Here is a 27,641-nt window from a genome sequence, read left to right as displayed (position 1 = left end):
GCGTCCACTGGTATATTGGAGTCGTTCGGCAAATGGGGGCCATCCTTTTTTTAAAGGGCTGACTTAGACTGTTCCAACGCTAACGATATATCGAAATCAGATCAATCAAATACAACGTGAATTACTAACGAATACTCGTACATTCTGGAACTGTAATTATTGCGAAAAAAGTCTCTGGGGGATCAGGACGTGAATAAATAGACGTTTCTTTCAAGACTATTGGTCTGCTTTATTGATAATTCTACTTATTAATTTACATAGAAGCTCAGGTACTATCGAAAACACGATTCAAGTTTGAAGCAACAGTGCGACGCCGGCCAGAGTCCACTTGGCTGGCTTTTCCTTGATCTTCAGGTTGAAAGTCCACACGTAGGTGGGTCCTCGAGTCCGCGTTTTGTAGACAGGACACTCGTACATGTTTCGCAGATCCTGTTTGTCCTGCGTGATCGCGCGAACGTTGATCACAGGCATGGCAGGGAACAGCTCCTTCGGCTTCGAATCGACTATCACGCCGGTCTGAACGTCCCATCGTGCACCCTCCATGAAGATCCCGTGGATGTAAGCGCCGTCCCTGGGGGCCGAACTAACATGGAAAGCACAAAGTTCAGGATACCTCATATTGGTGGACAGAGGACGCGAAAATAATGGACATTCTTTGTCACGTACGTGAATTCCTCCTTATTCTTCTTCGTCACGTCGCACTGCAAGCACATCTTGTCAAGGGGCAGCTCCTGCCGTCTGGCAGTCGACTGCATTATGGCTGTCAGCAAGGACTGAGGATTGAAGAACCCGGCCAACCAAACAGAAGCTGGCAACTGAATCGAAATCCTAAAATTAACCCTTCATCCTTGGCTAGGTGTCGATAGAATGTTAAACGCAAAGGGATCTTACAACAAAGTCTGTAGACCAGGTCTCCAGTTCTCTGATTCGCAATAGCAAGTCGACGAACCAAGCAGCGAGACCCAGCAAAGACGGGTAAGCCCTCTGGGTCCAGACGGGGGGCACCTGGTCGAGGAACAGCGCGTTCTCCAGGTCCTCCATGTCCGAGGTGATCGTCAACTCGCCCTTCAGGCCTAAGTCCAGTTCGCGCAGCGATCGTTTGATCTCGATCGTTAGATAGTTCATCCTCTCGCACTCCTGAAACGCCACGATCACGTACGGCGTCCTCTCCTCCACCTTGCTCATTATCTCGGCCACGTTGAACTCGTCCGGCAATTTCTCCATTATCTCGTCCAATATTTGCTTCACCTTCGAACATTCCCCAGTAAAATATTGTTCCTTATTAACACGCTTCGATAGGGGCTATTTCAAAGTTATTATTCGATCTGAAGAAAATGGTGCAAGCTAGAAACAATCACCAGTAACCTGTGGCAATGAACGTGTTAAAACCAGGATTTTAGTCGAATTGTTACCTTATCCTCTCTGGTCACTGTTTGTCCCCCTGAACTCCCCGCGTCCCTAGGTTGCATCTCGAACACAGTCTTGAAGAGATTCTCAGCAGTCATCGACAGAAATCCTATTTCTGCGTTCGGGTGCAATCCGTAGAGATAGGGTGACTCTGGAGGCATAGCTTCGTCGATGTACGCATGATAGCCAATTAGATCTGTATTAGGCGGCGCCGGGAATCCTTCAAAATTAAAATCATTAATCATCGAACATCCAATACGCTAGGGTGCTCGTCTTGATTAAAAATTGAAAAAGTATTCTACCCGGTGCCAATTGCAGTTCTCCATCGACCAAGTCGGGTTGCATCAATTCTTCCAGATACGAGACACAGAGTCTTCTGTCCCAGTCGTCGGTTATGTGTCCGCCGTACATGATCTCCCCGAACAAGTACCTTCGTCGATTAGAACACTTGTTTGGTTTTAAGTACGAGATAAACGATCAGATCCATTAAGATTTAGGGATAGAGGTAATAAAAGACTCGGAAAAAAGAGAACCCAACCATTAGCAACACGCACGGAGAAGCGACTTATTAATCTCGAAGAAGATTAGAATCCATGTCAAGGGAAAGAGAGGCAAAGTTATCGCGAACCTGAGATCTTCCCAAGGCACCTTGGACGTCGCCTCCAGATAATTGTAGAGCACGCTGACGCTGATGTGTAGGTCGCCTACGTTGAAGGGGTAGACTTTGTTCCAGCCCTGGGGGCCAAACTTGCGGCGCTCGGCGACAACCGCGTGAAAGTAGCACAGGGAGAAGAGGATCGCCTTGAATTCGGCCTCCTTGCTGCACATCTCCAGGGTCTCCTGGGAGAAGTTGTCCAGGGCTTTGTGCAGGTTCGCCTGCATCCCCGTGGGCGGTTCGTTGGTGATCTTGATGGACGACTCGAGGATGCCCTGATTCGTCGGGTTTTAGCGTCCGATCGACTTACAGAGAAAAAAGAAGTCGAGCTTACTTGAGGGATTATGTGCCCCGCCGGCGTGCTGGCGGGTTCAGCGCTCATGAAGACCCTGTAATCCGAATGGGAACCGTCCGCCGCTAGTTCCAGCTTCTTCTCCAACAATGGTAGCCATTTCTTCACCAGATGAATGTTCTGCAGGACTACCCAGTGGCCGTTCTTCGCCGCCACGTCCATCGCCTGCTCGGCGACCGTCTCCTGGCCCTGACCCAGCGACACGTTGTGGAAATTCTGATTGTCCAGCGTGTATCCCAGACGACGACCCAGATCCTCCACGTCCTTGTCGAGCAACGGTCGATCAGGTTCGCGGGACGCGTATGATTATTCGTGCTCGTTACCTTGAGGGGATTCACCCCCGGAGAAAGGATGAAGAAGATCGGGATGGATGGGCTGGTCTCCTCGAACGATTTGGCAAATTCGACCGTTCTACCCTCGATGTACCTGGGGCCCAGCTTCTCCTCGATGAATGCAGCGATCGCGTAAGTCATTCTGTCGGGTCGCAGAGCTCTCAGCATGCACAGACGCTGTATGGTCGTTTTATTTTTCCACTCCTGCGGGAATTTCTCCCGCTCGGGGCACTCGCACTCCACCAGCTTCTTCCATCTCTTCGCCGAGCCCTCTATGTCTCTGTCTAGATTACTGCGCAGAGAAATATAGTCTCTTATGCGAGGGAGAATCAAAAGCCTCGCGCGTTCCATATATCGTGAGCTGCTCAAAAGACGGCTCCCAGGCTCTCCAAAGAATTTCTTTCCCGAGAAATCGAGCCACTTCGATACAGACGCGGGGACGAAACAAAAGGTCAACGCACGAAAGGTTCATTTTCTACCGGTGCTGCGTTCGGAGCCAATATTGGTTTTATTTCCCCCCTTTGCAAAAGAATAGTTACATCTACTCTTTCGATGTGCTTCCGTTCGAAGCAAGGTCTTTTAAAAACCAAATTATTTTAGTACAGATGGTCAGTTATCGGGATAGTTGCGATGTTCGATGACTTCTGGTCAGCTTACCGGAATTCCTCGCGGCTGGCGAGGCTCCTTATTCCGCCCCAGCTGGTGTTTGTGAGAAAGTCGACGGGCGAGGTGACATGAGGCGTGACGGGGAACCGTAAAAGGAAGTCCAGCTCGCCGGCGGTCACCTCTTTCCTCGCCAGGAGAATCTGAAACGCCATCTGAGACGCGAAGATGAGTTTGTCGCACTCGAACAGGCCCCTGGTCGTGTACATGAACACGGAGTAGGTGATACACTCGATCAGATTCTTCACTCTGCCGGACACGTCCGGGGCGGGATCCGCCTTCGAGATGGCTTTCTGAAACACCACGCTGAAAGCTTTCAGCGAAAATTGATAGATTGGATTGATGGTGTTCAGATCGTTCAAGATAAAGTAGAGCAAAGAGGCTCTGGCCGCCGCAGGTCGATACAATTCACGCGCCGCGTCGATCTCCCGGCTGGTACCGCGCGCTTCCGTCACCTTCGATTCGATTTCCGCCGCTGTCCTTTTCGTCGTCTCCAGATTCTCCACCAGCGACGTGTCCCCCAGGACGTTGCTACCCGCCGACGACAATCTGACCGCAAAATTATGATCCTCACCGTTCGCTGAAGACGCTCTTCTTCGCGGTAAATGGATTGCTTATTTCGAAAGCGGTGCAAGGTTCCTTCGTTTCGAGATAACGAGGCGTCTGTTTCATAATTCGCTCGACTAATATCCTTTTTACTTACTCCGCTTTCAAATTAAACCAGCGAATATTCTAAGATTATAAAATAATTATCTAAGGAAGAAGGAAAGAACTTCGTACCTCGACAAGAGGGAGTCTTCCAAACTGTTGAGCGTAATTTTGAAGTCGTTCTGCTGCCTGGTGAGCTCAGCCTTGAGCTCCTCGAGGTCTGGTCGTTCGGCTTTCACTACTTCGGCGAGCAATTGATCCTCGAGACCGTCCCTCGTCACCGTGAAATTAATTAGGGTAGTTTGAGCCTGCATCTCGGGCTTGTAATGGGGATTAGCCAGCTTCGTGTGCAGTAATAATCTGAATAGAGGATTGTATTCGACCTCCTTGTCACCGATCTTAATCGCGCGACCCTTCTTAATCAAGTTTCTGCCTAACAGAGGATCTAGCACGGGATCCACCGTTTCGCCTATGTTTTCCACGAGCACCGTAGACCCGGTTGCCAGGGACTGCTCGATGACATCCAAGTAACCCTTTTGGCCTAACCTTATCACCCTAAGTTCCTCCCCGTACTTCTGCTTGATCCACTTAATGCCTTGAAGCTGCGGAAAAATACCGTTTAAGATTAGAACGCTGTTGAGGGGACGATTGTAGCGTACCTGGGGATCGATCATCAGTGGCCAACGATCCGAATTCGTTAGAATGGTGGCGTTCTCCGTCGACATTCTGTCGTTCGGGAGGCCTTCGTTGTTCCACTTAGCGATTTGCGTGTCGTCCGTCAGCAACGATAAGGGATCCAACCCCTCGGTGATCGGCACCGTCGGTTCCACGGTTCGCAGATAAGGCATCCATTGTTTGTGCTGCAAATCTTGGCGAAACTGTTTCGTGAAGCAACCGACGTACGATATGAAAGCTGTTACCAGCAGCACGTCGCCGGGCAGCGTCGACGCTTGTTGCATGAAACTTTTAACAAATTGAAAAAACGTTCATTAACACGGGGTCCATGAATTTCATACGAGTGTCAACAGAGGTTCTCTACTATAGTATAGGATACTCTCGCCTATCGATCTGAAATCTGATAACCGTAGATATCGATGGTGTCCGTTTCAAAATACGTAGCAACAGCGTGTAATGGCGTCGATATCAAAGGACTTTTCAACGACGTAATTAGCAAACTCCGCCTCAGGATAGCTCGTAGCGATGTCCTTTGTCAGACACTTTTTGTCTCGTTTTCCTTTTACTTGCTGTCGCGCTCCTATTACTTCGAAAGGCAGCGACCGATTTCTTCGATAAAATCGGTCGTATCGAAGGGGCTAACAATATTCTCTAGGTTCAAAGAAAATTCCTATCTTCGAATTAGTAACTTACGTAGCCACAGAATCCGCCCATCGTACGTTTTCTGACGCCAGGCCACCTACTAGCCTATTAGCCAACGCGATCGTGGCGTTGGTCGCGTCTGCCTCTTGCTGGCACTTGAGCTTCTCGGCCGTGGCCTGCTCGAAGTCCGCCGTCAGTTTCGCCAACTGCTCCTCCAACGACTGTCCCGGGAAAACGCAGTTTCGATAATTGGAAAATCGATCGAGATTCGATTTATTCACCATCTACGTACAGCGACTTTGCGTTTGATTCCGCCCAGCTTCTCCTGAGCGGCGGCCAGCTCTGCGTTCGCCTGCGCCAGAGCCTTCCGTTTCGGTTCCACGTCGCAGAACACCTCGTAGAACTTGATGATGTTGATGACCCAGGCGCAGAGACCCGCGGCGGCGGCGGACTTTGACCTAACGAACTCCGGCTCGAACTCCGAGTCCTTGAGATACGGTTGGATCGCCTTGATCACCTCCGGATGGATGTTCTCCTTGTCGTAATTGATCAAGTAGTCGAGGAACGTGTCGACCTTCGCCATCACGATCTACGAAACGAGCCAGCGGCCGTGTGGTGTCTCGGGGGATTGTATCGGTGACCTTGTTCGTACCTTGGCAGCCTTCCAGCTTCTGTCCTTGGGCACTTTACCAGACGGTGCCAAGAGGACCATCACGGCGGCCGTTACGTTCGTCACAGCCCCTGGAGGCGAGCCGAACGACTTCAATTCCGTGAGATTCGCCTTGTTCAAGGTATTCAGAGCTTCCTGGGCGGCCAGCAACGCCGGTTCCGCCTTCAGCAGATCCGCCTCGCAGTCCTTCTGCTTCTTCGACACTTCCTCCGCTATTATCGCGACTTTGCACTCTTCCTCGTCGGCTAAAAACGAAACGATTGTTGTTGTATTCGATTATATTGGAAAATATGATCGACACAGTACCTATAGCCTTCTCTTTCTGCACTTTGTCCGTCTCGATGCCGACGATGGCGATCAGCGCGTCAGCCGCGTCGTTCTTCTGCTGCAACTCCACCTCTTGGACAGCTAGCTTTTCTTTAAGTTTGTCCACCTGCACGGCAGTTGATCGAAGCTTCTCCAAACCGTTCTCCAGTCTGGCCACTCGTGCTCGAAGCTCCCTCGCCTTTGTCTTCAGCAGCTTAGCGTACAGACTGATCTGCTCCAGAAACGACTTGGGCGTCGTGTAGTTGTAACGGCGCTCGCTGGCCAGATAATGCCTGCTGGCCGCGTTCACGCTCGTGTGAGCGTGGGCCATGAATTTCGCCGCCGAGTCTCTGCGTTCGTAAGAGCATCGAGGCATTATATCGCTCGTAGCCCGTAGTTGGTATCGAAACGGCCAAGTTGAATCGATACTCGAATGCGATACCTGTAAGCCTCCGGAAGTTCGTCCAACTCCTGCAGGAACCTCTTCGACACGGACATCAAAGCTTCTTGCGGCCATTCGTGAAACCAGTTTATCGCCGTGCAATTTATTATAGCCGGGAATTTCCTCGAGCGCACCCTTAAAGTGGAACCCACCGGGGAGAAGCACAGAACAATTCGTAGCTGCCTGCGCACCCGGTCGATGAAGAACTTCCAGCAGTTCTCGCGGGTGTCCAACATTCCCGCGCCTTTCACCTCGTTACGGACTCCTGTGGGCGTCAGAATTCATTCTGTCGATGATTAATTAAAGAACCCGGGGCTCGAGACTCCTAAACAATTCAAATTATCAAAGCTAAACAACACGTTTGTCTAAAACGTGCAGTTGTCTCTCGTAACAACTGCACCCTGTGTCCAGCGACCTGCAATTATATTTTCCACTTCATCCTCGGCGAACAGATCTGGAACTTCGCCAGAAGCCAGCATATCGTTGATCAGCACCAGGAACTGTTCGTTCGGCACTTGGGCGTCTGTCATCAGGAAAACGATGCCCATGTTCTTCAATCCTGACTTGGAGTACAGAACGGCGAGCTCCAGTTTGAGATCCGCGATGCCGTAGCCCTTCTTCAATTGAATTTGAAAGACTTCCAGCGTGCTTATGAACGCTGCCAATCGCGACAGACTCTGCTTGCCAGAACCACCTACACCCACCAATAGCGCACTGCCCCTGGGGGACTCCAGGATTCTGTTTATGCGACAGACGTGCATCATGGCATCCTCGAACAGCACCAGGTTCATAGCTGCTACCAGATCGTTGTAGCTGACCATCGCCTCCGACAACAATCGGTGCAACGTTGACCATTCGATCACCGGCATGTACTTTGGCTCTCCAACGCCACCTAAAGTTCGAACGTTTCACGATACTATCGTTTTGGAAGATCTTACGAAGCATTCACCTGCAAAGTGACAGTAGATGTTGGGCTTCTCCAGAACGGCACCCTCGTCGACTTCTTCCACGTTCTTCTTCAAAATATCCAGCTGCAACTTGGAGAAGCTTTCTATGTCTTTCTCGTCCGTCAGCTTGTCCCCGTAGACGCGATGGGTCTCGTGGATCCAAAGTCTGATCAGGTCTATGGGGGCCTGCAGACACTCATTCCCGCTGAACAGCAATCCTTGAAAGCAGTTCGATAGATCGCGGAGATTGAAGATGTAGTGGAACTTGACCGCTGTTGGCAGAAACATTTGGGCGCAGCGGTGGTGCAGCTGAATCGAGGCTTGCACGATGTTGTTGCAAAGCTCCGTGACGCAGGCAGGAAATCTGTTCAAGTAGAGATTGGAAAAGAAAAATAGAAACTTGTATCGAACTGTATCAAACTGTGCTGTGAGACCCCTCGAGTTTGATTAATTTTACTTGATTAAGTAAATTTCCAACGCCAACTTAGCAAGTTTCAACGCTCGAAGAAGTCCCTTGTCTATCTGGAACTCACCTGTGCTCGATGTTCGACAGATGCTGCGACAAAATGGAAGCATAGATCATAGTTAGAGACTCGGTGTTGGGAAAGCTGACGGCAAACACCGAAAAATGTCTCTGCAGCCTCGGATTGATCGTGAACGAGCCAGCGGTGGGGTTCATGCAGCTGACGTACTGACAGTTGTGGATGTCCTTTAACGTCAACTTCGTTCTATCGTACCAGTGGCCGTAATCCAAATGCTGACGAATCATTGTATGGGGTTGAACCGTGCCATAGGCGTCGACTTCGGGCATGTTGAGGTCGTCGATGAAGTACACCAAGGTCTTGTTCCCTGGGGGCCCGTAATTTCTGCCGGCTTTCTTCTCTAACGACTTCTCTAGGATCTTCTGCAACATCTCCGACGAGGTGTAGAAATTGAAAGGGACATTGGACACCGCGTAGTTCTCGGGTAAATGTAGAAGCTTCTCGGCGACGAGAACCGTCTTGCCACAGCCTGCAGTGCCCACCAACATCACCGGATGTTTCTCCGCCATCAACAAATCCAAGAAATACTTGATTCTGATTGACTCTGACGTGTAGACCAAAACGGCTTGCAAAGGCATCTCGGAATCCAGCTCGAACTTGGGCAGACGCTGAGTCCATGAAACGAAGCACTTCGTCTCGGCGTCGATATAATAATCGAATACCGTTCCCTGAGTGGGAAATCTAACTTGCTTGAACTCGTTGGTCCACCATTTACTAAATTCCACTCGATAATCGATCGTCTGGTCCTGAAACATGGACGAGCCGAACGCCCAAACGGCAGCAAACACGAAATAGAGCTCGTAATGCTCCTTGAGGAAATCGCTGCTCGTCAGTTCCGGTCTCAATAGACAATGGAGAAGATGGCAGAGCATCTCGACGTGCGCCATGTCGGCGATCGGTGTTATTTTTTTGAACCTGGTTCTCAGCGTCTCCAAGCAAGGAGGAATGTACTTGTCGAACAACATCACCAAGTTGGACTTCTCGATCGGAGACGTTCTCTTCTCCACCCAGCTGGTGACGTAAGGATTCCAGCCCAGATCCTGCGGATTGATGTACAGGATGCCTGCTCGGGACACTGTGGCCGGAGTTGCTGTCCTCAGGTTCGAGATCTCGAAGAGCAGCCTCATCACGGGCGTCAAGGCTATCCTCTCGTTGCTGGCCAGCGTCAGAACTTTGTTGTCGTCCATGACTGTATTCAGGGACTCGATCCACATAGGATCTATATCGCCATCCAGAACGATCCACTTGGGGTTTTCGCCGCCCAAATTGGCCTGTTCTCTCATGATCACCGAGAACAGGCCGTCCTTCCACTCTCTGGTCGCCGGATTAATTATTCCGAACAGTTCGTCGTTGGTCACAGCCTTTGGATTCAGATCGTTGTAGACGGGCTTCCTCCTCATGTTCTGGTAGGTTCTGAACAGAGTCTTCCACACTTGGGTCTTTCCCGACCCCGCGATACCGACGATGAAAACCGAGTGCCTCACTTCCAACAATTCCTCCAGCTGAACGACCTTTAAAATGAACCCATCCTCCGGCTGAAGCAGCAGATCCGCCGCCGCTTGCTTCACCATCTTCTCGAACTCGACGTCCCGTTTCCTGGGCACGTCCAGCGCGGGGAACAGGTCGGCTATCAGACCCATGAAGACTGGTAGATCGTCGGACACGACCTTAGGAATATTGAAGTCTCTGAGAGCTCTCATGAGCACTTCCTCCTCCGGTCTGCCCGGGTCGCCTCTCTTCAAACTCCCAGCAACAACCAACACGGATTTGATCGCTCTCAGTCCCCAGTCGTAATGGTCCTGCTTCGACAGCAGCTCCTTGCACAGAGTGTACAGCGTGATGAACTTCCTAGCCAGGATCCTCGCGTCTTGAAAGCCCTCCGCCACCAACATGATCTCGCAAATCAACTCGAAGTCCGGAACGACCATGGCGCAGGGTCTGAACAGAGCCTTCAGGTTCTCCGGCAGCTCCGTGCGGCCCGCGTAGCCAGGGTTCATCGTGATAAATATGCCCACAGTGGGCTCCAAGCTGATGGTCTCTCCCATAAAATTGAACTTCTCTTTCTTGTCTCTGATGGCGTCCTGGATCGACTTCACCTGGACGGCGACCACCGATAACACCTCGACGGTGATCCGATTGAACTCGTCGAAGCATCCCCACGCTCCTGTTTGGGCCAAACCCTTGTATATGTTCCCGCAGGATTTGTAGTCCATTTGCTCGGAACAGTTGAACACGTAAACCATTATGCCTAGGGCTCTGCCAAGATCTTTGGTTGTCTCGGTTTTCCCGGTACCAGCTGGACCGGCTGGACCACCGCCCATGATCAGGTGGAGGGATTGGGTCAGGGTTATGTAACACCTGTCCGTCAGCGGCGTTATCACCAACCTGGATCGAACATGGTGGGAAAGTTAAAACAGTATTGGTTCGCGTAGGATTTAATATTTACACTATTAATTAATTTTTACGTTTCGTATACTCCTACGGATCTCTAAATACTCGATTTCGAATAATTTTCTAACATGCTCGTGCAATTTGTTCGTTTTGCTTGTCGAAAGGGGAAAGAGAGAAGACAAACGACGCATGGACCCTGACCTGGGCGTGTTTCCCAGGTATTCGTGCGAGTATTTGAACTGCGCGTCGCAAATATTAGCGAAGCAATCCTTCTCCTTCTCGTCCCAGCGATGGCGTAGTTGACTCTGCCATTGGAAGGCCTGCGACGTCTCCACCTTGGACTGCACCAGCTTCGTCACGACGTCTCTCGAGTGCACGTCGATCGTGCAGATCGTCATCACCTTCTGTCTCTCTTGTTTCGTGAGCTCCCCGATCAGCAGCGTGATGAGAATGCTCAGCTGCGAGATCTGTTTCTTCAGGTAGTCTTTCAGCGAGTTGTCGTAGCCCTCCTCCAGCCTGGCGAACGCGATGTTCACCTCGGTGGTCCACCAAATCTGCGTGCTGCACAGGGACACCTGTGCCGGATAGTCGAACAGCCATTGCTCCCGTGGTTTCTCCTCGTAGGAGATGACAGCCTCGCTAAAATAGTGCATTATGGTGGCTCTCATCACCCGTTGCAAGCGGTTCAGCCACGCCTCCACCGGGCCCTCGCAGTTCATCTCGCAGTTGGCGAACTCCACGTACTCGCCGTCCTTCGCGAACATGCCTTGCAAATCAAAAAAATCGCTTTCTCAAGTTTTTCGTAATCAGAATAGAATTATTTAAATTACAACACATTTACCCAGTACGCGTTTGGGCGAGTCGGTGACGGTGTCGTCGAACTTGAGTCGCGCCATAGAATCGAAGAGTTTGGTCAGATGTTTGGCCACGACTTCCGGTTGGTTTCCGTTCGAAAGAACGTCCAACAGGTCGCTGGACGAAACGAAGTAGAATCTGGGGAACGCGAGGCGTTTCGTTTCCAGATACTCGGCCAGAGCTTTCTCGCAGAGGACCAGCTCCTTTTGCAACACGTCGAGAGAGGACACGAGACCGTCCTTGTTGGTCGCCTCGACCACGTTCGGTGTCTTCGCCATCTCTTCCGTCATCTCCTTGAATTGCTTATCGATCCGATCGAACCTTTCCGCGTCCACGGGCAGCTGCCTCCGAATGTCCTCCGAGGATGTAAAGATGCTCTCGAGGTGCATCCAGGTTCGTTGCACCTCGAACCAGACGGTCGTCACTTGGTCCGCGATGCTCAGCTTCCTCTGCCAGCTCGACACTTCCTCCAGGAAGTGGGCTATAAACTTGGACGTGATGAGATTCTGTAATTGTACCTGCGAATGCCCGGAAAAAAGCCATTCTCAGCCCTCCCGTTCCTCGATCCTCGTGAAATCTTTCTAAGACAGAATCTGTTCTCGTTTTATGGTGCACCTGATTCTCCTCCAGAGTCTCGATCAGCTCCTCGCTGGCCCTGATCAACGTCGCTCCCGTTCTCGCGTGAATCTCCTTCTCGAATTCCATCTTCGACCAGGTGACGTTCAATTCCCTCATATATTTCTCCATCGACATCTCCTTCACAGCCTTGTCCACGATGTTCTTCACCTCCTCCTCGCAATCGTGTAGATTCAGCTCGAGCAGGTCCGCCAGCGTGGTCGACTCGTCCATTACGAATCGCACCTAATCGCAGGACACCTCTGCTGACCGTGTTCTCGCGATCGTTTTCGGCGTTCTCGAATCGCAAGGCTCGGTGACGTTTTTTTAGAGAAACGAACGCGAGGGTGAAGCGAGGCGAAGCATGAATTAAATGACGCGTTCGTTCGTGAAATCAATTTATTCAATGAAATATGTACACCGACGTAATGAACGCGTGACGTTGACGTTTCTTGAGTGAAATATGGTGGAAAATTAGTCGACGACGCGCGTGCTGCATGCTCGGCAGACGTTATCGTCAAACATTACTTGGTGACGTGGAAAATGGTTGTGCTTATGGGGCGCATTCTACTCTGATATTAACGCGTTCACTGTAGAGTAAACATTTTTTACAGGAACGAATATTGCATGAGAACGTTTAAAAAATGACCTTAAGAAACAGTGTTTTCTTACAATGAACGCGTCGAGGATAAATGAACTTTAGTAAAAAAAAGTTATCGTGCGCGTATTTACAGTGGACTTACGGTCATTTCTGGAGTCATGTCGCCCAGTTTCTGCAACACCGACAGCGTATATACAGCGGTGCAACTAAATCTAAATAGTCTCGTGAATACACGTTTGAAAAAACATTAACCCTTAAAAGTTTCCTAGCTCTTATCCGACTGTCTCGACACATGGTACGTGTACCAACGATAGAAAAAATATACGATTCTGTAGAGAATAAAAAGAGACTCAGATGTATCTGTATTCCTGAATCGCACTGTTCGCGTTTCTGAGCCGTTCCGTGAACCATGTCGGTACCTTGGTGCTGTTCATCAGCTGTCTCCAGTGCCTCTCCCGGATGGCAGGATTCTGAAGTTCTCCCACGGCCCTCAGGGACGTCAGCATGTTCTTCACGGTCGCCTCCAGCGACACGTAGGTGTCCCACGACCTCATCTCTTTGTCCAGCGCTAATTATTCCAACGAACACATGAGATTTACTCGTTCTCCATATGCAAACGATCAACGTTTCTCGGTTACCGACCCCGAATCTCCTTGGCGAACTTCTTGCACTCGATATCCATGTTCTCCACGTCGATTTTTCTCCAGGGGGTCGTCTTCCAGCCCTCTATGCTGCTCCTGACGATATTGGCGTAGTCCCAGAGCTGCTTGAGCATCCTCAGCTCCCTCCTGCACTGTCTCAGAACCTTGAACTCCGGCACCGTCACCTCGAACAAGGACGCGGACTCTTGTATGTCCTTCATCTGTGTCTCCAGCATCAGGATCTCTTTGTGACCCTCGTCCAGCAGCACGTACGGGTTCTCGCATTCGTACTTGAAGAAACTGTACCGTCGAAAGGCCTCCCGGTAATGCGTTATCGTCGTGTCGAACGCGGAAATTCGTCCCCTTATCCTGGACACCTCTCCTGTCGTCGAAACCCTCGATTAGATTTTTCGAAAAAACTTCAAAATCTATCGCGTACCTGCCTGCAGGGGAGCAACTTGCTGCTTCACCATGAGAGCCAGTTTCTTCGTGTTGGACCATTGTTCCGGCAATTCTTGGAGCAGCACGTTCACCTCCTCCGGGATGTCCTGGTCGTAAAACTTCAACAGCTCGATCGTCTCCTCCAGCGGCTGAAACATTTCGTCCGTGGTCGGCTGTCTCTCTTTCACTTGCAGAAGGTATCCCATCACGCTGACGAGGCCGGCGTAGTCGCCGGGATGAATCGGTTGTAGTAAACCTTCGTCTGCTCGCCTGTCGGGTCGACGAAATCGATACAGTCGCGTAGAACCGTGCAAACGCTAGCTAGTGCGAGCTATTCCACGTTCGAAGTTGTAGCAAATATTTATTTTAGCAGCTTCTACTGTTTTTTATTTTGAGGATGAAATATAGAGGTAGAATTTAGAGTAACCGAGAGAAAAAGAAAGATACTTTGTAAAGTTTATGCACGTCGATAAGTTGTAGGGAACGTAGAAGCACGTGATGTACCGGAAATGTATGGTCGACGTTACAGATAGGAAAACAAGTAATTTTGACCTCCTTGGCAGAGAACCGATCGTTTTTATCGCGGGACGGAGACCATTCCGTCGGAACAAACACCTTATAAACGATCCCAAATCCGAAAGGCTGCTGGTAACGCGATCGACCAGATGTCTCTTGAACATGCTCGACCATTTGCAGACTATGTTCAGCACCGACTGTCTAAAGGGTCTCAGGTCTACCCTGAACCAGCCACAAAACACTTTCGACGGTTCCATTTCCTCGATCTCGAGATAGAGGCCCTCGTAAAGGTCGATTTGCTCGCGGAATTGCTCCATTTTCGGCGGTGACCGTGCCGGCCCCTTGGGATCCTGGACGGCCACCATCTCCATTTCCTCCATCGTCAATTGCCGGCTATACTCGAGGAACTGTTGCATCACTATGCCTCTGTCGTCCAACCAGAGATAGGCGTATCCTGATAGAATAAGATAACGGTGGATCACGGACCATGATGGGGGAGTCTAAACGCGGATGCCGAACGAAGCTGAATAAAAGGACCGTGCTCGACGGTGAATGATAGAAATTTCACGAGGGGTAGCCTAAATGCATTTCCAGCTACGCGTAATTGCACGGTCGTAAATTGTCAAGCGTGTTCCGGGCGATTAATAGCACCATCGAAAGATTTACCTTCGAAATTGCTGCAGAACTCAGTGGCGTCTTCCACGGCAGTCGTCACGTTGCTCAGAATCTCGTTTTTCATCCCCTTAATATCCGGATCTTCTTCCAGCTCCTCGGCGTATCCCGTGGAATCCTGCTTCAATCTTGGCACCAACGCAGCCATTCCGATGATGTCGTTCAAGAGAAGAAGAATCAGCTGATCGAGTCCATCCGGGTCGTCCGGTTCCAACGAAGGGACGTAGTAGAGATCAGGCTCTCTGAGCTCCAATTTTGCTTCCAACAGCGGTAAGCTTATTCCAACCGAATCCATGTTCTCGACCAAGTATCCTGACGCGATAGAATGAAAGAATTAATTATATCGTTCGAGTCATCGATTAAGATTAGGTTAAGGTTGAATAATATTTTGTTTAAAAAGTACATTATTCAGCTTCCTCGATTATTTTAACAAGATTTGGTGCTCCGATCGACGAACGAGCGTTAAAAATAGTAACCTAACGAGCATCCTACGGCTCTGCGAAGGGATTCCATAACAATGCTATCAACGTGGGCTATGTATCTCGTCCAGGGTTCGTCCATCTCGTCGGAAACTTGAAAAAGCATCCGGTTCTCCCCTACCAACGAATGAATCTGCTCGGCCGCTCTCTCGATCTCCCCGTAACGTTTCGATACCTTCTCCGGGCTCTCGTCGAAGGACAATAAAGCATCCTTACGACGATCCTTCCTTTCAATAAGAGGAGTCCTGGTCCAGGGCTCCAAAATAGCTTTGATCTTCTCGACGTTCGTCTGGGCGGATTTTATTCGCCTCCAGAGCCCCTCGACGAGCTCGCCCAGCTCCACGATGTACTCCAGAACGCCGTCCGACCTCCAGCATAATTCTTTCTCTCCGCGAGAGACGAGGGAATCGATCCTCGTTATCTCCTTCACGATCAGCCGGAACTCGACCCGGCTGGTAGTCTTGCAAATGTTGTTGTACGAGTCCACCGTCGCTCCCAGCAGGGTGCGAAACTTTCGAAACGTTTCCACCTTCTCCGACACCTGGCGAAATAATAATAATATCACGCTCGCGGTGCATCGACGTCGTACGCAACGGTCATTCTTTAACGCGTACTATTAATTATTTATTCACGGTAAACTCATTAAAAACAGAACGCGAGATTAATAAGGAGCAACAAAAATAGAACGCCATAGCAATCGGAGTTATTTTAGTTCTGTAAATATGGCGCCTCATTGGAAATTCTTACACTGCTAAAAACTTGCGAAGCACCTTAATAGCCTGGTCCGGAATGTCAGATCTCGACATCTGTTTCAAGTAGTTCACTTCCTGCAAAACAGCCAACAGTTCGGGGTCGAAGTTCAGCAGTAAGGTGGAATCGGTTCCGCGAGACAGAATATTGCGATTCAGACCAACGTTGACTGTTTCCGGTACCGTTCGGGCCCATTCCTCGAAAAGATCGTTTTCCTTGTCGCTGAAAATCTTGATCAGCCTCTCGTACCTACTCTCTATTATCCGTCCTTCTACGCTGCTCGCTATGCTGAAACCGCAAGATGTCTGGCATTTACGTCCATCTCTGAGTCTGAATCTCTGTGGAAGTCACTCACGGGTGTTGAATAGCTTTGAAAGATTGCACGGGCAGATCGATGCGTTGTCGTAGCATGCTGGTAAACGTCAAGGCAGCGGCCAAAGGCGGAAGATTAATCAAAGCACCTCTGGTACCGCGGTTGAACAACACTTCGACGACCGTCAGCTCGATGTTCAGCAGCTCCAGGATCCTGGAGTAACGGTCAGTGAATTGTTTGCTTATCACTGGTCGGTCCAGCACCGATCCCGCTATGTTTATCAACTGGGAACATCGAATTCAAATGCTTTGAAATCAAACAATTCAATAACGTGTTATTATTATACGCGAATAGAATTTGATTCGAAGAGCAAACCGTGTACATCTACCTTGAAGACGCTTTCGAGGTTCCCACAGTCGTCGAAAGCCTGACAGAGAATGGCGGCGAGTTTGCTGTCAAGGTCGGTGATGGACTCATTGAATTTCGCGCAGTCGACGGCGAACGACTCGTCGTCGGGCTCGAGGGCGTCGTTGGCACGCACCGTGAACGACAAGAATAGTTGCTGAAACTCTTTGTAGACGTTAATGATTCTACTGCTGAGCGATCGGCCGAGTATACCGCCGATCTCGATCTTCTCCAGCTTGGAGAACTCCATGACGGTGTTGAACAGCCACTCGACGTCGCTCAGTCGTCTCAGAAACGCGTCTAAACGGGCGAAAACAGCACTGGGATTGAAGGTCCACGGCGGAGCGTGGGGCTTCATCGCTGGCGTGTCTTTTCTCAGTTCGAACTGATGCTTGAACTCCTCTAGAACTCCTACAGAACGATCGAAGTATCATTTGACTGCCGTGGTGATCATTAGTGATCGATGCTTCGAGCTTACATTGCTTCTTTAAGATTCAGATTAAAAGTATTCCAAAGGATAAGACGTTTCCCTTGCACATGTTATTGTCAGCTATTTTTCTTATTTGTTCTGAGATTGTATGATACGTAAAATTCATCCTACGAAAGGGGTAAATGTATTCCTTGCATAAGTGTATATTTAAGGAGAAAACCTCTGGATATTTGAACGCGCTGCAGTGCCTCGTCCACGTCGCTTTGAAAGATGGAGGTCGGGTCGAGGAACCGGCAAGCTTCCTGTATCAACAGGTTGCAAATCTGTCGAAGCACGATGATCACCTTGGAAGAGCTCTGATAGTAGGTGGATTTCGACCAGGCTAATCCCACCGAGTGTATCAGCGTGGCCATTAACGGCTTAGCCTCGGAGAAGTCGAGCTCCTCGACCGCCTTGAAGCATCTCGCCAGAGGCGATAGATACAGCGATATCTCCTTCGCCTCCGACATCGAGGACACCACGTTGTCGAATAGAGTGCGGAAACAGGGGAAATACGCGCTGTCCGTCCTCTCCAGGATGCTCGCCATTTTCTTCACGCGGTCCTCTTGCAGCTGATCGTAAATGTATCTGTCGAAAAAGCATAGGAATGGATATGTCGTATGAATGTTTATTAACTGGTATGGCTGAGGAATGTTTCGAGTGGACTTCGAGAGAGTTTGAGCTTTCTTTTACCTTAAATTCGCTAATCTGGCGGACCAGTAGTCCAGCTCGACGTCGGGCGTGGGATTCTGGCCGTTGTCGAAAGCTGCGCTCGATTCCTGAGTGACAACGTCGTTCACCAAGTACGCCCACTTGATCACCACACCCTCGATGGCGCTTTTCAAATACAGATCGGCGGCTTGCGGTCCTTCCGCTCGGACCAGCTTCTCCATTTCCGTCACCTTCTCCATACCCGCTGGCATCGGGAGAACCGTTCTCCCGTTCACCTGACCTTTCACCTGTGTTTCAACCACTAACAATCTTTATCGAGGAAATAAGCTCAGCTTCACTTGATATTATCTTCTTCTATCGAATTCGTTGTCGATTTATAATATAGTTTGATATTAAAATCAGGGAACTCGAATTGTATAGTTAAAATAAAACACAATAATGAACACTCTACGTACTTTGGTTTGAAATTGAAAGATATTCAAAGAACTTATTCATACATATTCTAACAGAATAACTATTACTTGGTACAGGATACCGCGCAGAGAGTGAACGTGCTTGCAGAGGTCCTGGACCGCGACATCGGGCAGATCCTTGTGGTTCTCCGCTTTGCTGAGGAGAGGAGCAAACACGTTATCCACCAGAGTGGCCAATTGATCCACCACGCGTGAGGATAGATCGCCTAGGATCAGCATCGCCGTACAGGCCTCCTTCTCCTTCGCCAGCGGTGTCTGCTTCACTTTCACAGCGTAAATGCCTAGAGCAGATGTCTCGATAACTGCTATCCTAACATTTAGATGCACTGGATTAGAGATAGTTCGGGCAATGAATCGTCCTGGTCAACGTGGAAAACTGTATCTTTATTGCTCCTTTCTTCGCGGTCTTCGTCGTGAAAAGCCTGACGAGCTCACAGGTTCTGTCGCGACTGCTTCTAACCGACGTGTACAAAACAAGCGCTTGAATTTTATCTCTCGCTGGCCAGCGGTCGGGAGTGGTCGCGCAAAAATAACAATGTCAAAGTTTGTTGACGAGTCGCTAACGCCCACAGCGAGGCGCTTTAAATATATGAAAGATCGTCTTATTTTTAAGCGTAATATTGTCTTGCGTGTGCAAACGTTGTATTTTCAGATGCAATTTTGAATTTTGTGAATTTTCTTGGACTCCACTCACCTTTGGTCCTCTGGCAAGGTATGGGAAACGACGTGGACGCGACTAATTGCGCGTTCGGCGTCAGGACGACGAAAAGCGCCGCGGGGAACGGATTGTCGAGGAAATCCAGCACGGCGTTACGGTATTCCTCGGTGAGCAGCAGCCTGCCCCATTTCTCCGGCTTCAGTTTCAACGACTTTTGCACGAACCCTCCGATGTACTCCAGCCGAAAATCCGTCGGTCCATCCGAGGCAGCCATTTCTGTGCCCAAAGACGCGAAACCAGTCTCGAATCAACTCCAAAGTATCGTTTTCCCGACCTAACGTCGAATACTATAGCGAAACATTATAAAAATTACAGAGGGATGGTTTTGCGCCGTGCTACCGGGGAAAAAATTCAGTCTTGAAACGAGGGACTACTACGTGACTCGAACTAAGCGCGTTGAGTGATCCGGAAGTGACTGTAAAGAAACGGGACTTACCATAAAACTGTTTTAGGACGAGTTCCTACCCTCGACTTGGATTTGCTCCTTATTTCTAACAGGCATTTCTCTCCCCGAGTACGAGCGTGCATGCGACGCGCCACGAAACAGGACTCGCATAGTTTGCTGTAGAAAATACTCGAAAGAACTGGAGGATGAGGGGTGACCGCGCGAGGGGGTGGTTAAATGATAAAAATGCGGCTCGTTTGGTGGTCGTGGTGCAAGCAGGTCAAGAGACCAGGCACCGACTGATCCGAGACGTTCTGGCATTGGCCGATCGTGTCTTTGAGGTGAGCCTGCTCGTTGGCTCCCTATTGTCACGGGACGCACGGAATATCCCGACGAACAACTGACACTGCACGCGATCCTGCCTTCCGCGTACTGGCAGGTACCGTTTTACTTTTCCGCAGCCCGGTTATTAGTCCGCGTTTCGCATCCGCGGAAGTCCACCATTGTCTGAATACGAACGCACGAATCTCCTTTCGATCGAGCCCTTCGACGCTGGCCAGAGAACAGTGAAAATCAGTGACCAAAGCGCGATGGTTTCCGGGTACCTTTTAGGGTGAGTCTAACAAGAAGACTTCCTTTTAAGCAGAGACAATTTTAGTCTTGGATGCAAGCTCGTATTTAAAAATTCAAATCGAGACCAATCAAGAGTAATAGCTTGAATGTTTGACCAAATTTTAAGTGTATTTTGTCTTCCTCTTTGAAGCCAGCGTAAAATGGAAATGGTTTTCAACGGGTAAAAATGGCCTTGCGTTCGACGATCCCAAACTATCCGCCTTCCAAGGGTTGAATTGCGATTCGTAGAACGTAGCGCAATTATGTAGGAACGTAATAGTGGTAGAGGATTAGTTTGTCACTTTCAATACGGGTTACAGCTCAGGCTTTCAGTCGACGAAGCGCGTCGCAGACGACATTGTTGGTTGTTCAGCGGCGCGTACAATGCGTCGCCGCGATGGTTGAAAAATCGTCGTCCCTTGTCGTTTGATCGCTTGCCAGGGACGAGTTAACCCCGATCGGTTCGATCGATCGGCCGTGAAAAAGTGGAAATTGCGCTGACGCAAAAATGGGAAAGGCCCAATGCAGCAGCTGTTTGCCTTTGGATTTCAGCCAGGTAACACGACAAAATGGTCCGCGACGCTTTTTCGATCGTCGAAGCTATTGTTCGAAACTAGCGATTAGAAATCGAATACTCCGTGACCTGGACAGTCTGCTCCACGGTTCGAACAATCTGTAATTACAATAAAAATGGTCGATTTCGGGGAGGAATCCGCCCTCGTCCCTCGTTGAACGTTCCCTTCTCTCGTATCTGTCGCAGAAAAATCCTCAGTGACGAAACGGTAAAGAAAGCGATCATGGTGGTTGGAAGTCCCACGTGAAAATGTTAGAAAAGAGTGGGGGAGGGCAGATTGCATCGACCATCTGCCGACCAGCGCAGACGTATCGTCTACCCTCGCGGGCCAACTTCAGACGCCTGAAGAGCGCCGATCAAACATCAGAACTAATTCCTACCGACAGATTAGCCGTCTGGCGTTTCCCGAAAGGCTCGAGATTTTCCGCTGCTCGAGCACACGTTGCTTTCAAGCGGCGTACGCGCAAATGGATGACGGGTACCTTTAGAAACGTGGCGCGTGCACGCCACGCACAAAGGGGGTGGGGTAGGTGGCCGCGCTTTTCATTTCGCGGCTGCTCGCCCTTCGTCGAATTAGGGAAAAAGGAAAAAAAAGGAACACGAGCACCCTCGTGCCGCCGCGTCAAATTACATCCACTAGCCCCTCCAGCGCTCCGCGAATTTCGTTCATGCCGGGTACTCGTCGCGCAAATTGGATCTACGGCGCATGGGGATCCCTGCTAGAGGACAACAGAGACCCAAGGAGCGTGGAATTTTCTCGATCCGTTGTCTCCCGCGATGGCACGAGCTCACACGCCCGGAACAATCGGTACTTGGAACGCTGTGCAACTTGGGGATGCTTGGACATTCGTTCGTCTCGTATGTGGATCATCCAAATCGAACATTTTCGTCCCTAGATGTCCGAGATTTTGTTCAAAATTGGACAGGGTATAGTCCATACGATATTAGTAGTAATTTGTGTCATCATTTTGCTTGTTTCAAATTCGTTTAAAAAAAAAGGCCTCTAACCCTTATAAATTAACAGCTGCGTCCCTTTGCAAGTTTAAAATAATAATTGTTATATAATCCTCCGTTAGATCATTGTTTTTTAAATACATTAAAGGAAAGTTGATCTCCATTTACCAATTTGATAGAAATCAACGTCAAGTAAAATTATTCAGTTGAAATCGAGAGTCCACTTAAAGGTTGAACTGAAAAAGAAACATCTGAATGTGATAAATAGTTTCTGAGATAAAAATTCCCAAGTACAACCGATGTTCACCAATTTCACAAACTACAAAGTTTTGTATTATTTAAATAAATTTGAAACCAGCAAAATGATGACTCAAACTACCCCTAATGCCATATGGACTGTATAATGAAAGAAATAACGATTGAAATTAATTTCAACGAGATCGTGTTTCCATTACTGACTGATGGTTCGTAAAAATATCTTTCCTTCAGTTCTCCGGGGGTGCCATTCTCAAAGGTTGCGTCTTATTAACAACCGTCCCCCGTCGTTTTCGTAACGGAGTGTCAATATACGACTCTCGGATTATCATAATACCGTTCGCCGGTCGCGTATGCTCTTACACGTTCGCGGAGAGTGACATCTTGCCACCCCAGTTCGCGACAAGATCCCGCCGTTGTGGAAAAGTTTTCGTCGAAAAGGATTCGCCAGATGCCGGCCTTTTTTTTCCTCCCGCGATCGCCCACCCTCGTCTGGCTCGATTAGGGTGTCGAGTTCGCGGAGACCGTTCAACTTTTTATTCGTCCCCGTTCTCCAAAATGGCCTCCTGTCGCGTCGAGCGTTTCCGGATTACGCGAGAACGTAATAATTCCCCCCTGTTTCACTTTATTCGTCTCGAAATCTCGATCGCCTCGTTTGGGAAGCTCCGGGAGGTTCGAGAACTTTCAAAGGGATGGTTATCTTTCGGGGGTGGGACCTTTATCTCGATGCACAGCGACCAGGCTCTGTTCGTACCCAAAATGGCAGGGATAAGAATGACGAACGAGCAATTTTTTTCAAGATTGTTCGAAACGTCGCATTTTTACGGTAACGTTGAATTGTAAATCGCAGAATATGGGTACGGAGGGTTTAAAAATTGTGTCACGATGTTTTCAAGGTGTTCGCGTTGCAATTTTCGCTTTATGATATAACGCCCACCCCATCTCCCTCAAGCAAGGGATTGTGACACTGTTCCTCCAGCGGGAAACGATGCTCGCATGAAAAATGACGAGTTCGAGAGCTCCCTAAATAAGAAATCACTTTGGTGTGTGGGCCAGGAAGCCCGGAAGCGAAACGGGGCCCGCGGGGTTGTCGGTCATCAATTTTCAGCGGCGAGGAATAAAGAAAACAGGGTAGTCGAAGCATCTTGGGAACGAAGACTACGAGCTTCCGGACGAGTCGCCGGATGATCCGTTTTGCACGGTGGGTCGCGATCGTACGCATAAAGCGCGTGGCCGGATGACGAATAGAGGGCCCGGGACAAATTTCACCCGGAGGGTAGATAATGTCCGAAATCATTACCGACGCCCGTGCAAATTGTTTAGGCCGGTCTCGATGCTCGAGGAATGCTTTTTTCACTCGACGATTTCAATCCGGGGAACGGAAACTCCAAGGAAAAGTGATTGATGGACGGAGCGTGGCCCCGAGGACAACTCGGGGGTGGCTGCTCCCATGAATCGATTAAGATCACGCTTGTTGATTGTCCGTCGCGTCGTTTTCGCGATAGGTCGTTAGCGGTATCGTGAAGCTTGCCTTTAAAAGCACGTCGAGTCTCGAATTTTATCTTTTTAATCCCCGTACAGCGGGCGCGCGGCCATTTTGATTATTCGAGTAGATATAAACTTCGAGTATTCTACAAAGTTCTTCAATTTTCTAAGGCATGTTCTAGCCTTTCGTACTTTCCAAACATAATACGTACCATAGCTTGATTCAAGTTACATTTATGGTAACACAAACTGAATTTAGAAAATATATGAATAAAATTTAAATTGTAGGTATTAATAATAAATTAGAATACCCCTTTGAGTCGAATGAATCGCGATGGTCGACGGTCGACAAATTTTTATGAAAATTTGACAGGGTGCTTCGTGGACGTTCCTCGTCAGTGTGTTTCGTCCACGAAGCAGTTTCCCGTAGAAAATGAAAGGCAGTAAACTGTACGGAAACGATTCCCGATCGGGGGCGCCGTCTCGCGAAATGCTCCTTCCAGATCCCGGATCCTCTTCCGCGACGATTTTCGTAAATCTAACGGCACAATTCCGAAAACGAGTCGGCCGCGAGATCGAATTGGCCCGTCGCCAGGGACGTACCGGGCGAGCGCCGCTCCAGCGAAATCTCATCCTCGTTTCGCGAGTTTCCTTACGAGCGCCGGAAGCCAACGCCCTCCGAGGCATATATAATTCAGAATACCCGTCCTTTGCGGTACAAGAAACGGCCACGGTTTGCGAAATCGCGCCCGATGCGATGCTAATTTCGACCGAAACCCGTCCGTACAATTTATTATTTTAATCATGGCCACGAGCCTGACACCTACGCCATTCCCCGTCCGAAACTCGGTGGAATGCAAGACGTTAAACCGGTGCCCCCGCCTAAGGTCTAATGAAACTCTAGCCTCGACGTTTCGTCTATCTATCAAACCCATTATTAATTTCAGAAAAATCAACTTTATTCAACTTTATAATTTGGATTAGACAAATTGTCGATCTTCGAACTGCTGTAACTTTAAAAAAAAAGAATCATATAGAGGGTGTCAGTGTGCTCATCTTAAAAAGCGAAGTCTCTACCTTCTCTATCCTTGATCGAATTTTTTCTGGGAGCCCTCGTTTCCTAGATAATTCAATTCGAAAATTTCTATCGTGTCTGGCCATTTATCTCTTTTTCTACTTATGCATGCATTTCCAAGCGTTTTCAACGTAAATTTTCTCCAAAAAACGAGGCCTGGTATTCTCTCATTCTCGCCTCTGCCATAACAAATTCGTGAATATTCTTTGCACCTCGAGCCAAAGTTTCACCGGGATGCGATAACCAAACGGTTGGAAAACAGAAAGCCCGGAGCTCGTGAGTTTTCCAAAATTTACGGTCGCGTCGCGTCGCATAATTTCGAGCTCCACGCGAGACGTTTCGCGCGTGTTTCGGCCTCTGCAAAGCTGTCCTCGATCGCTCGCTGGATGGGCCCCGGGTCTCCGACGGTTTATGAGTTTAATTTGGAACGCTGGACGGGACGCCCACGGTTTCGGTTCCAGTGGGAAATTCGCCGGGAAATTTAGGGCTGGGCTGGTATCGGGTTCGGGAACGTCGCCGCGACGACGCGAATTTGGCAACAGCTGCGGTTCCCTCCGAAAACGGCGGTGTCGTTACACGCGGCTCTAAATCTCCACGGTGCATCCGTAATTAAAGCAGTTATTACCCTTGCACGACACCGCGCTGGATATTCCGAACCGTGGCCCTTTTAACGGAGAAACGATAAAGCCGCGTTTAAGGCACCACCGCCGTTCGCATGACTGCAGCACGAATCCGTCGGGCTGATTCATCGCGACCATCTTTCACACGACTTTCCCTCATGCGTGATTCACGATCGAGATCTTTCTGTGCTTTACATGTTCCAGGGACGACAAGGTTCCCCTCTGAATCACTAATAACATCGTAACGTCTGGTTTCAGCAGTTATTTTTTACTAGTTTTCTATATTATATTGCCCTTAGCTTCTAATTCTAATTGTCTTGAATAAATAAAGCTTCGTGTTTTGAAATTAAGAGTATATGTATTGGGTCTCGACATAAATTTTTCATTCGATTTTATGAGGCTGTTTAACCCTTAAGTGAATTATTTGAAAATTTTTCGAATGCTTTAAAGGAAAATTGATTTTCAATTTATCTATTTGGTAAAAATCAACAATTCAGTTGAGATTGAGAGTCCACTGAAGGGTCAACTCGATTTCTCTGCGTAGGAAAAATGTTCAACCGTAGTCTGACCAAACCTGTCCTATTCTACTGACGCAGCGGAGCTCACGGTCGCGAGCCACGTCGACGCTTCGATTTCCGTGGCGATCGTTAATTCCACGTGCGTGGGAGACACCCAACCGGTCAGACCGCCGCTGGCCTTCCGTGGAATAATTTTTATCCCCTCGATGAAGTTAATCTTCGTCCGAGGGCCTCGAGCCGTCTCGAGGGACGGCGCTCTCCTCGCCTCGATTAACAAGAAAGAGAAACAAATGGAACCGAATGTAAATCCCCGAGCTACCCATCGATCGAACATTACCAAAAACTTCTTCGAGATCTTTCGTATTAAATTCTCGACCTCGCAATGATCAAAGATCAATCATGCTGTATAAAAAACTATTCAGCATACGATTTAAATAATTCACAGTCTCCTAAGCTCGCTTCAACTTTTTCCAGCGTAATTATCGTTCGCGTAAAAACCGCCGTACGTACTCATATTTCTCTGAAACTCGGAATTTCGCCTTGAAAAATTCATGGAAAGCGTTCCTCGTGCATCCGTGAAAACGAGGACAGGGAACAAAGGAAGAACGAGACGCGCGAAGCCGACGAATGCAAACGAGCTCGGAGGCGGTGTTCGAAAAATATTATTTTTTTTTTTTTCTCTTCGCCCCCCCCCCGTTCAACGTCGACGGGTTCTTCGCGACGATGACGACGACGAAGACGAACGAATACAAAAGCAAAGGGCTCCCGGCTAGCAAGTTCTCTCGCTCGCTAATTTCCGGGGGCCGGGTCTACCGAGCCACGAAAAAGATCATTAAAGTTCGCGTTACCATCTGGTTCCCGGCGTGCTACTCGTAAAGATGGACGGAATAAGAATGGAACGGTGAAAAAGACGGGGCCGAGACGTTTCGGGCGGCGGAACTTAATCCCCGGGGCCAGAGAGAAATTTCTCTCGTTCCCATTCGCCCATCGCCGCCACCGCCCTTCAGGCTCCAACCACTTTCCCTAGAAATGCCCTTGGCGAGCGTCTGGGAAATTTCTCCAAGTTAAGCTGCAGCAAGCTCTCCATTTTCGCCCACTCCATGCCCTCTCAACAGGTTACCTGAGTTTCTACTGCGAAACTGCATCCCGAGGCTTCCGCCCCTTTCGCGCAACCCTCCCGGAACGATCTCTCGTCGACGCTAGGCGAAGGGGGTGAAGCAAGATTCGCGCTAGACGGGGCTCTTTTCTCTTTTCGCCTATCTCGCCTGGCTCGTGTCAACAGTCAGCGTCGTCTTAACGCGTCACGGAAATCTTCCTCGCAACACGATGCAGTATCTGCTCGCGAACAAAGTTTCACTCCCACTTGTACTCGCGTGCTATATTCATTATATATCTCAATGTATGCAAAACAAGTTTCCTTTCGTTTATAGTGTACGAATAACAGTGGAAGCAACTGTATACCTAATAAACGTGTTTATATTAAAATTAACAGACGCTAGGTAAAAGTTAATTTTCAAAGGATATTTAGAGTGCATTGGATAAATAGCTTCCACTGAAACTATTTTGTGTTTCGAAATATCGGATATATTTTCTTGTAACAATCGTACAATCTTCCATCGGGTGATTCCTCTCGGTATAGTGCTCGACTCGAAAAACGCACCTATTTTCCTGTCGGTGTCGTCCTCCTCGGCCTCCTCGTCGTCCTGCGAGGGCGGACGGGACGCCATCATCGATTGGAGCAGCTTCTCGAATTCCTCGAGCTTGTCGCCGGTCGGATTCTGCCGATTCGGCACCGGCACCACGATTTCCTCCCGCGTTTCCGACTTTTCCGAGCCCTGGCCGCTCTCCGCGCTACCCTCGGAATCCGACAT

General features: G+C 49.2%; 1 protein-coding gene across 1 annotated transcript; it reads right to left on the bottom strand.

Annotated features, from left to right (window-relative positions):
• Window positions 1-288: 288 nt before the first annotated feature.
• On the bottom strand, window positions 289-27,641 carry LOC122405110 (dynein beta chain, ciliary). Its single transcript, XM_043409622.1, has 37 exons — window positions 27,431-27,641; window positions 19,269-19,508; window positions 18,623-18,855; window positions 18,123-18,388; window positions 17,611-18,017; window positions 16,944-17,371; window positions 16,598-16,839; window positions 16,263-16,530; window positions 15,490-16,033; window positions 15,008-15,325; window positions 14,441-14,795; window positions 13,824-14,095; window positions 13,386-13,766; window positions 13,163-13,311; window positions 12,886-12,915; window positions 12,143-12,388; window positions 11,514-12,045; window positions 10,874-11,438; window positions 8,273-10,666; window positions 7,742-8,103; window positions 7,208-7,684; window positions 6,793-7,057; window positions 6,351-6,700; window positions 6,027-6,289; window positions 5,667-5,963; window positions 5,426-5,595; window positions 4,717-5,020; window positions 4,190-4,659; window positions 3,404-3,958; window positions 2,738-3,038; window positions 2,397-2,678; window positions 2,036-2,337; window positions 1,710-1,837; window positions 1,413-1,627; window positions 892-1,248; window positions 647-815; window positions 289-584 (listed from the first exon to the last, which is right to left on the bottom strand). Exons 1-37 carry the CDS (start codon window positions 27,639-27,641, stop codon window positions 289-291), a joined length of 13,644 nt encoding a protein of 4,547 aa, XP_043265557.1.

Source organism: Colletes gigas, unplaced genomic scaffold (genome assembly GCF_013123115.1).
Source record: "Colletes gigas isolate AHSC1104 unplaced genomic scaffold, ASM1312311v1 Colletes_gigas_Sc00004, whole genome shotgun sequence".
Taxonomy (NCBI): Eukaryota; Metazoa; Arthropoda; class Insecta; order Hymenoptera; family Colletidae; genus Colletes; species Colletes gigas.
This window is presented reverse-complemented; position numbering and strand designations above follow the sequence as displayed.

Excerpts from the sequence above, each read along its gene's own strand:
- LOC122405110 (XM_043409622.1), bottom strand. The coding sequence starts at position 27,641 with ATGTCGGATTCCGAGGGTAGCGCGGAGAGCGGCCAGGGCTCGGAAAAG. Across the intron at positions 18,856-19,268 it reads ACCTTGCCAGAGGACCAAAG|GCATTTACGCTGTGAAAGTG; the intron begins GTGAGTGGAGTC and ends CATCTGCTCTAG. Across the intron at positions 3,039-3,403 it reads GCCAGCCGCGAGGAATTCCG|TAATCTAGACAGAGACATAG; the intron begins GTAAGCTGACCA and ends TTCTCTGCGCAG.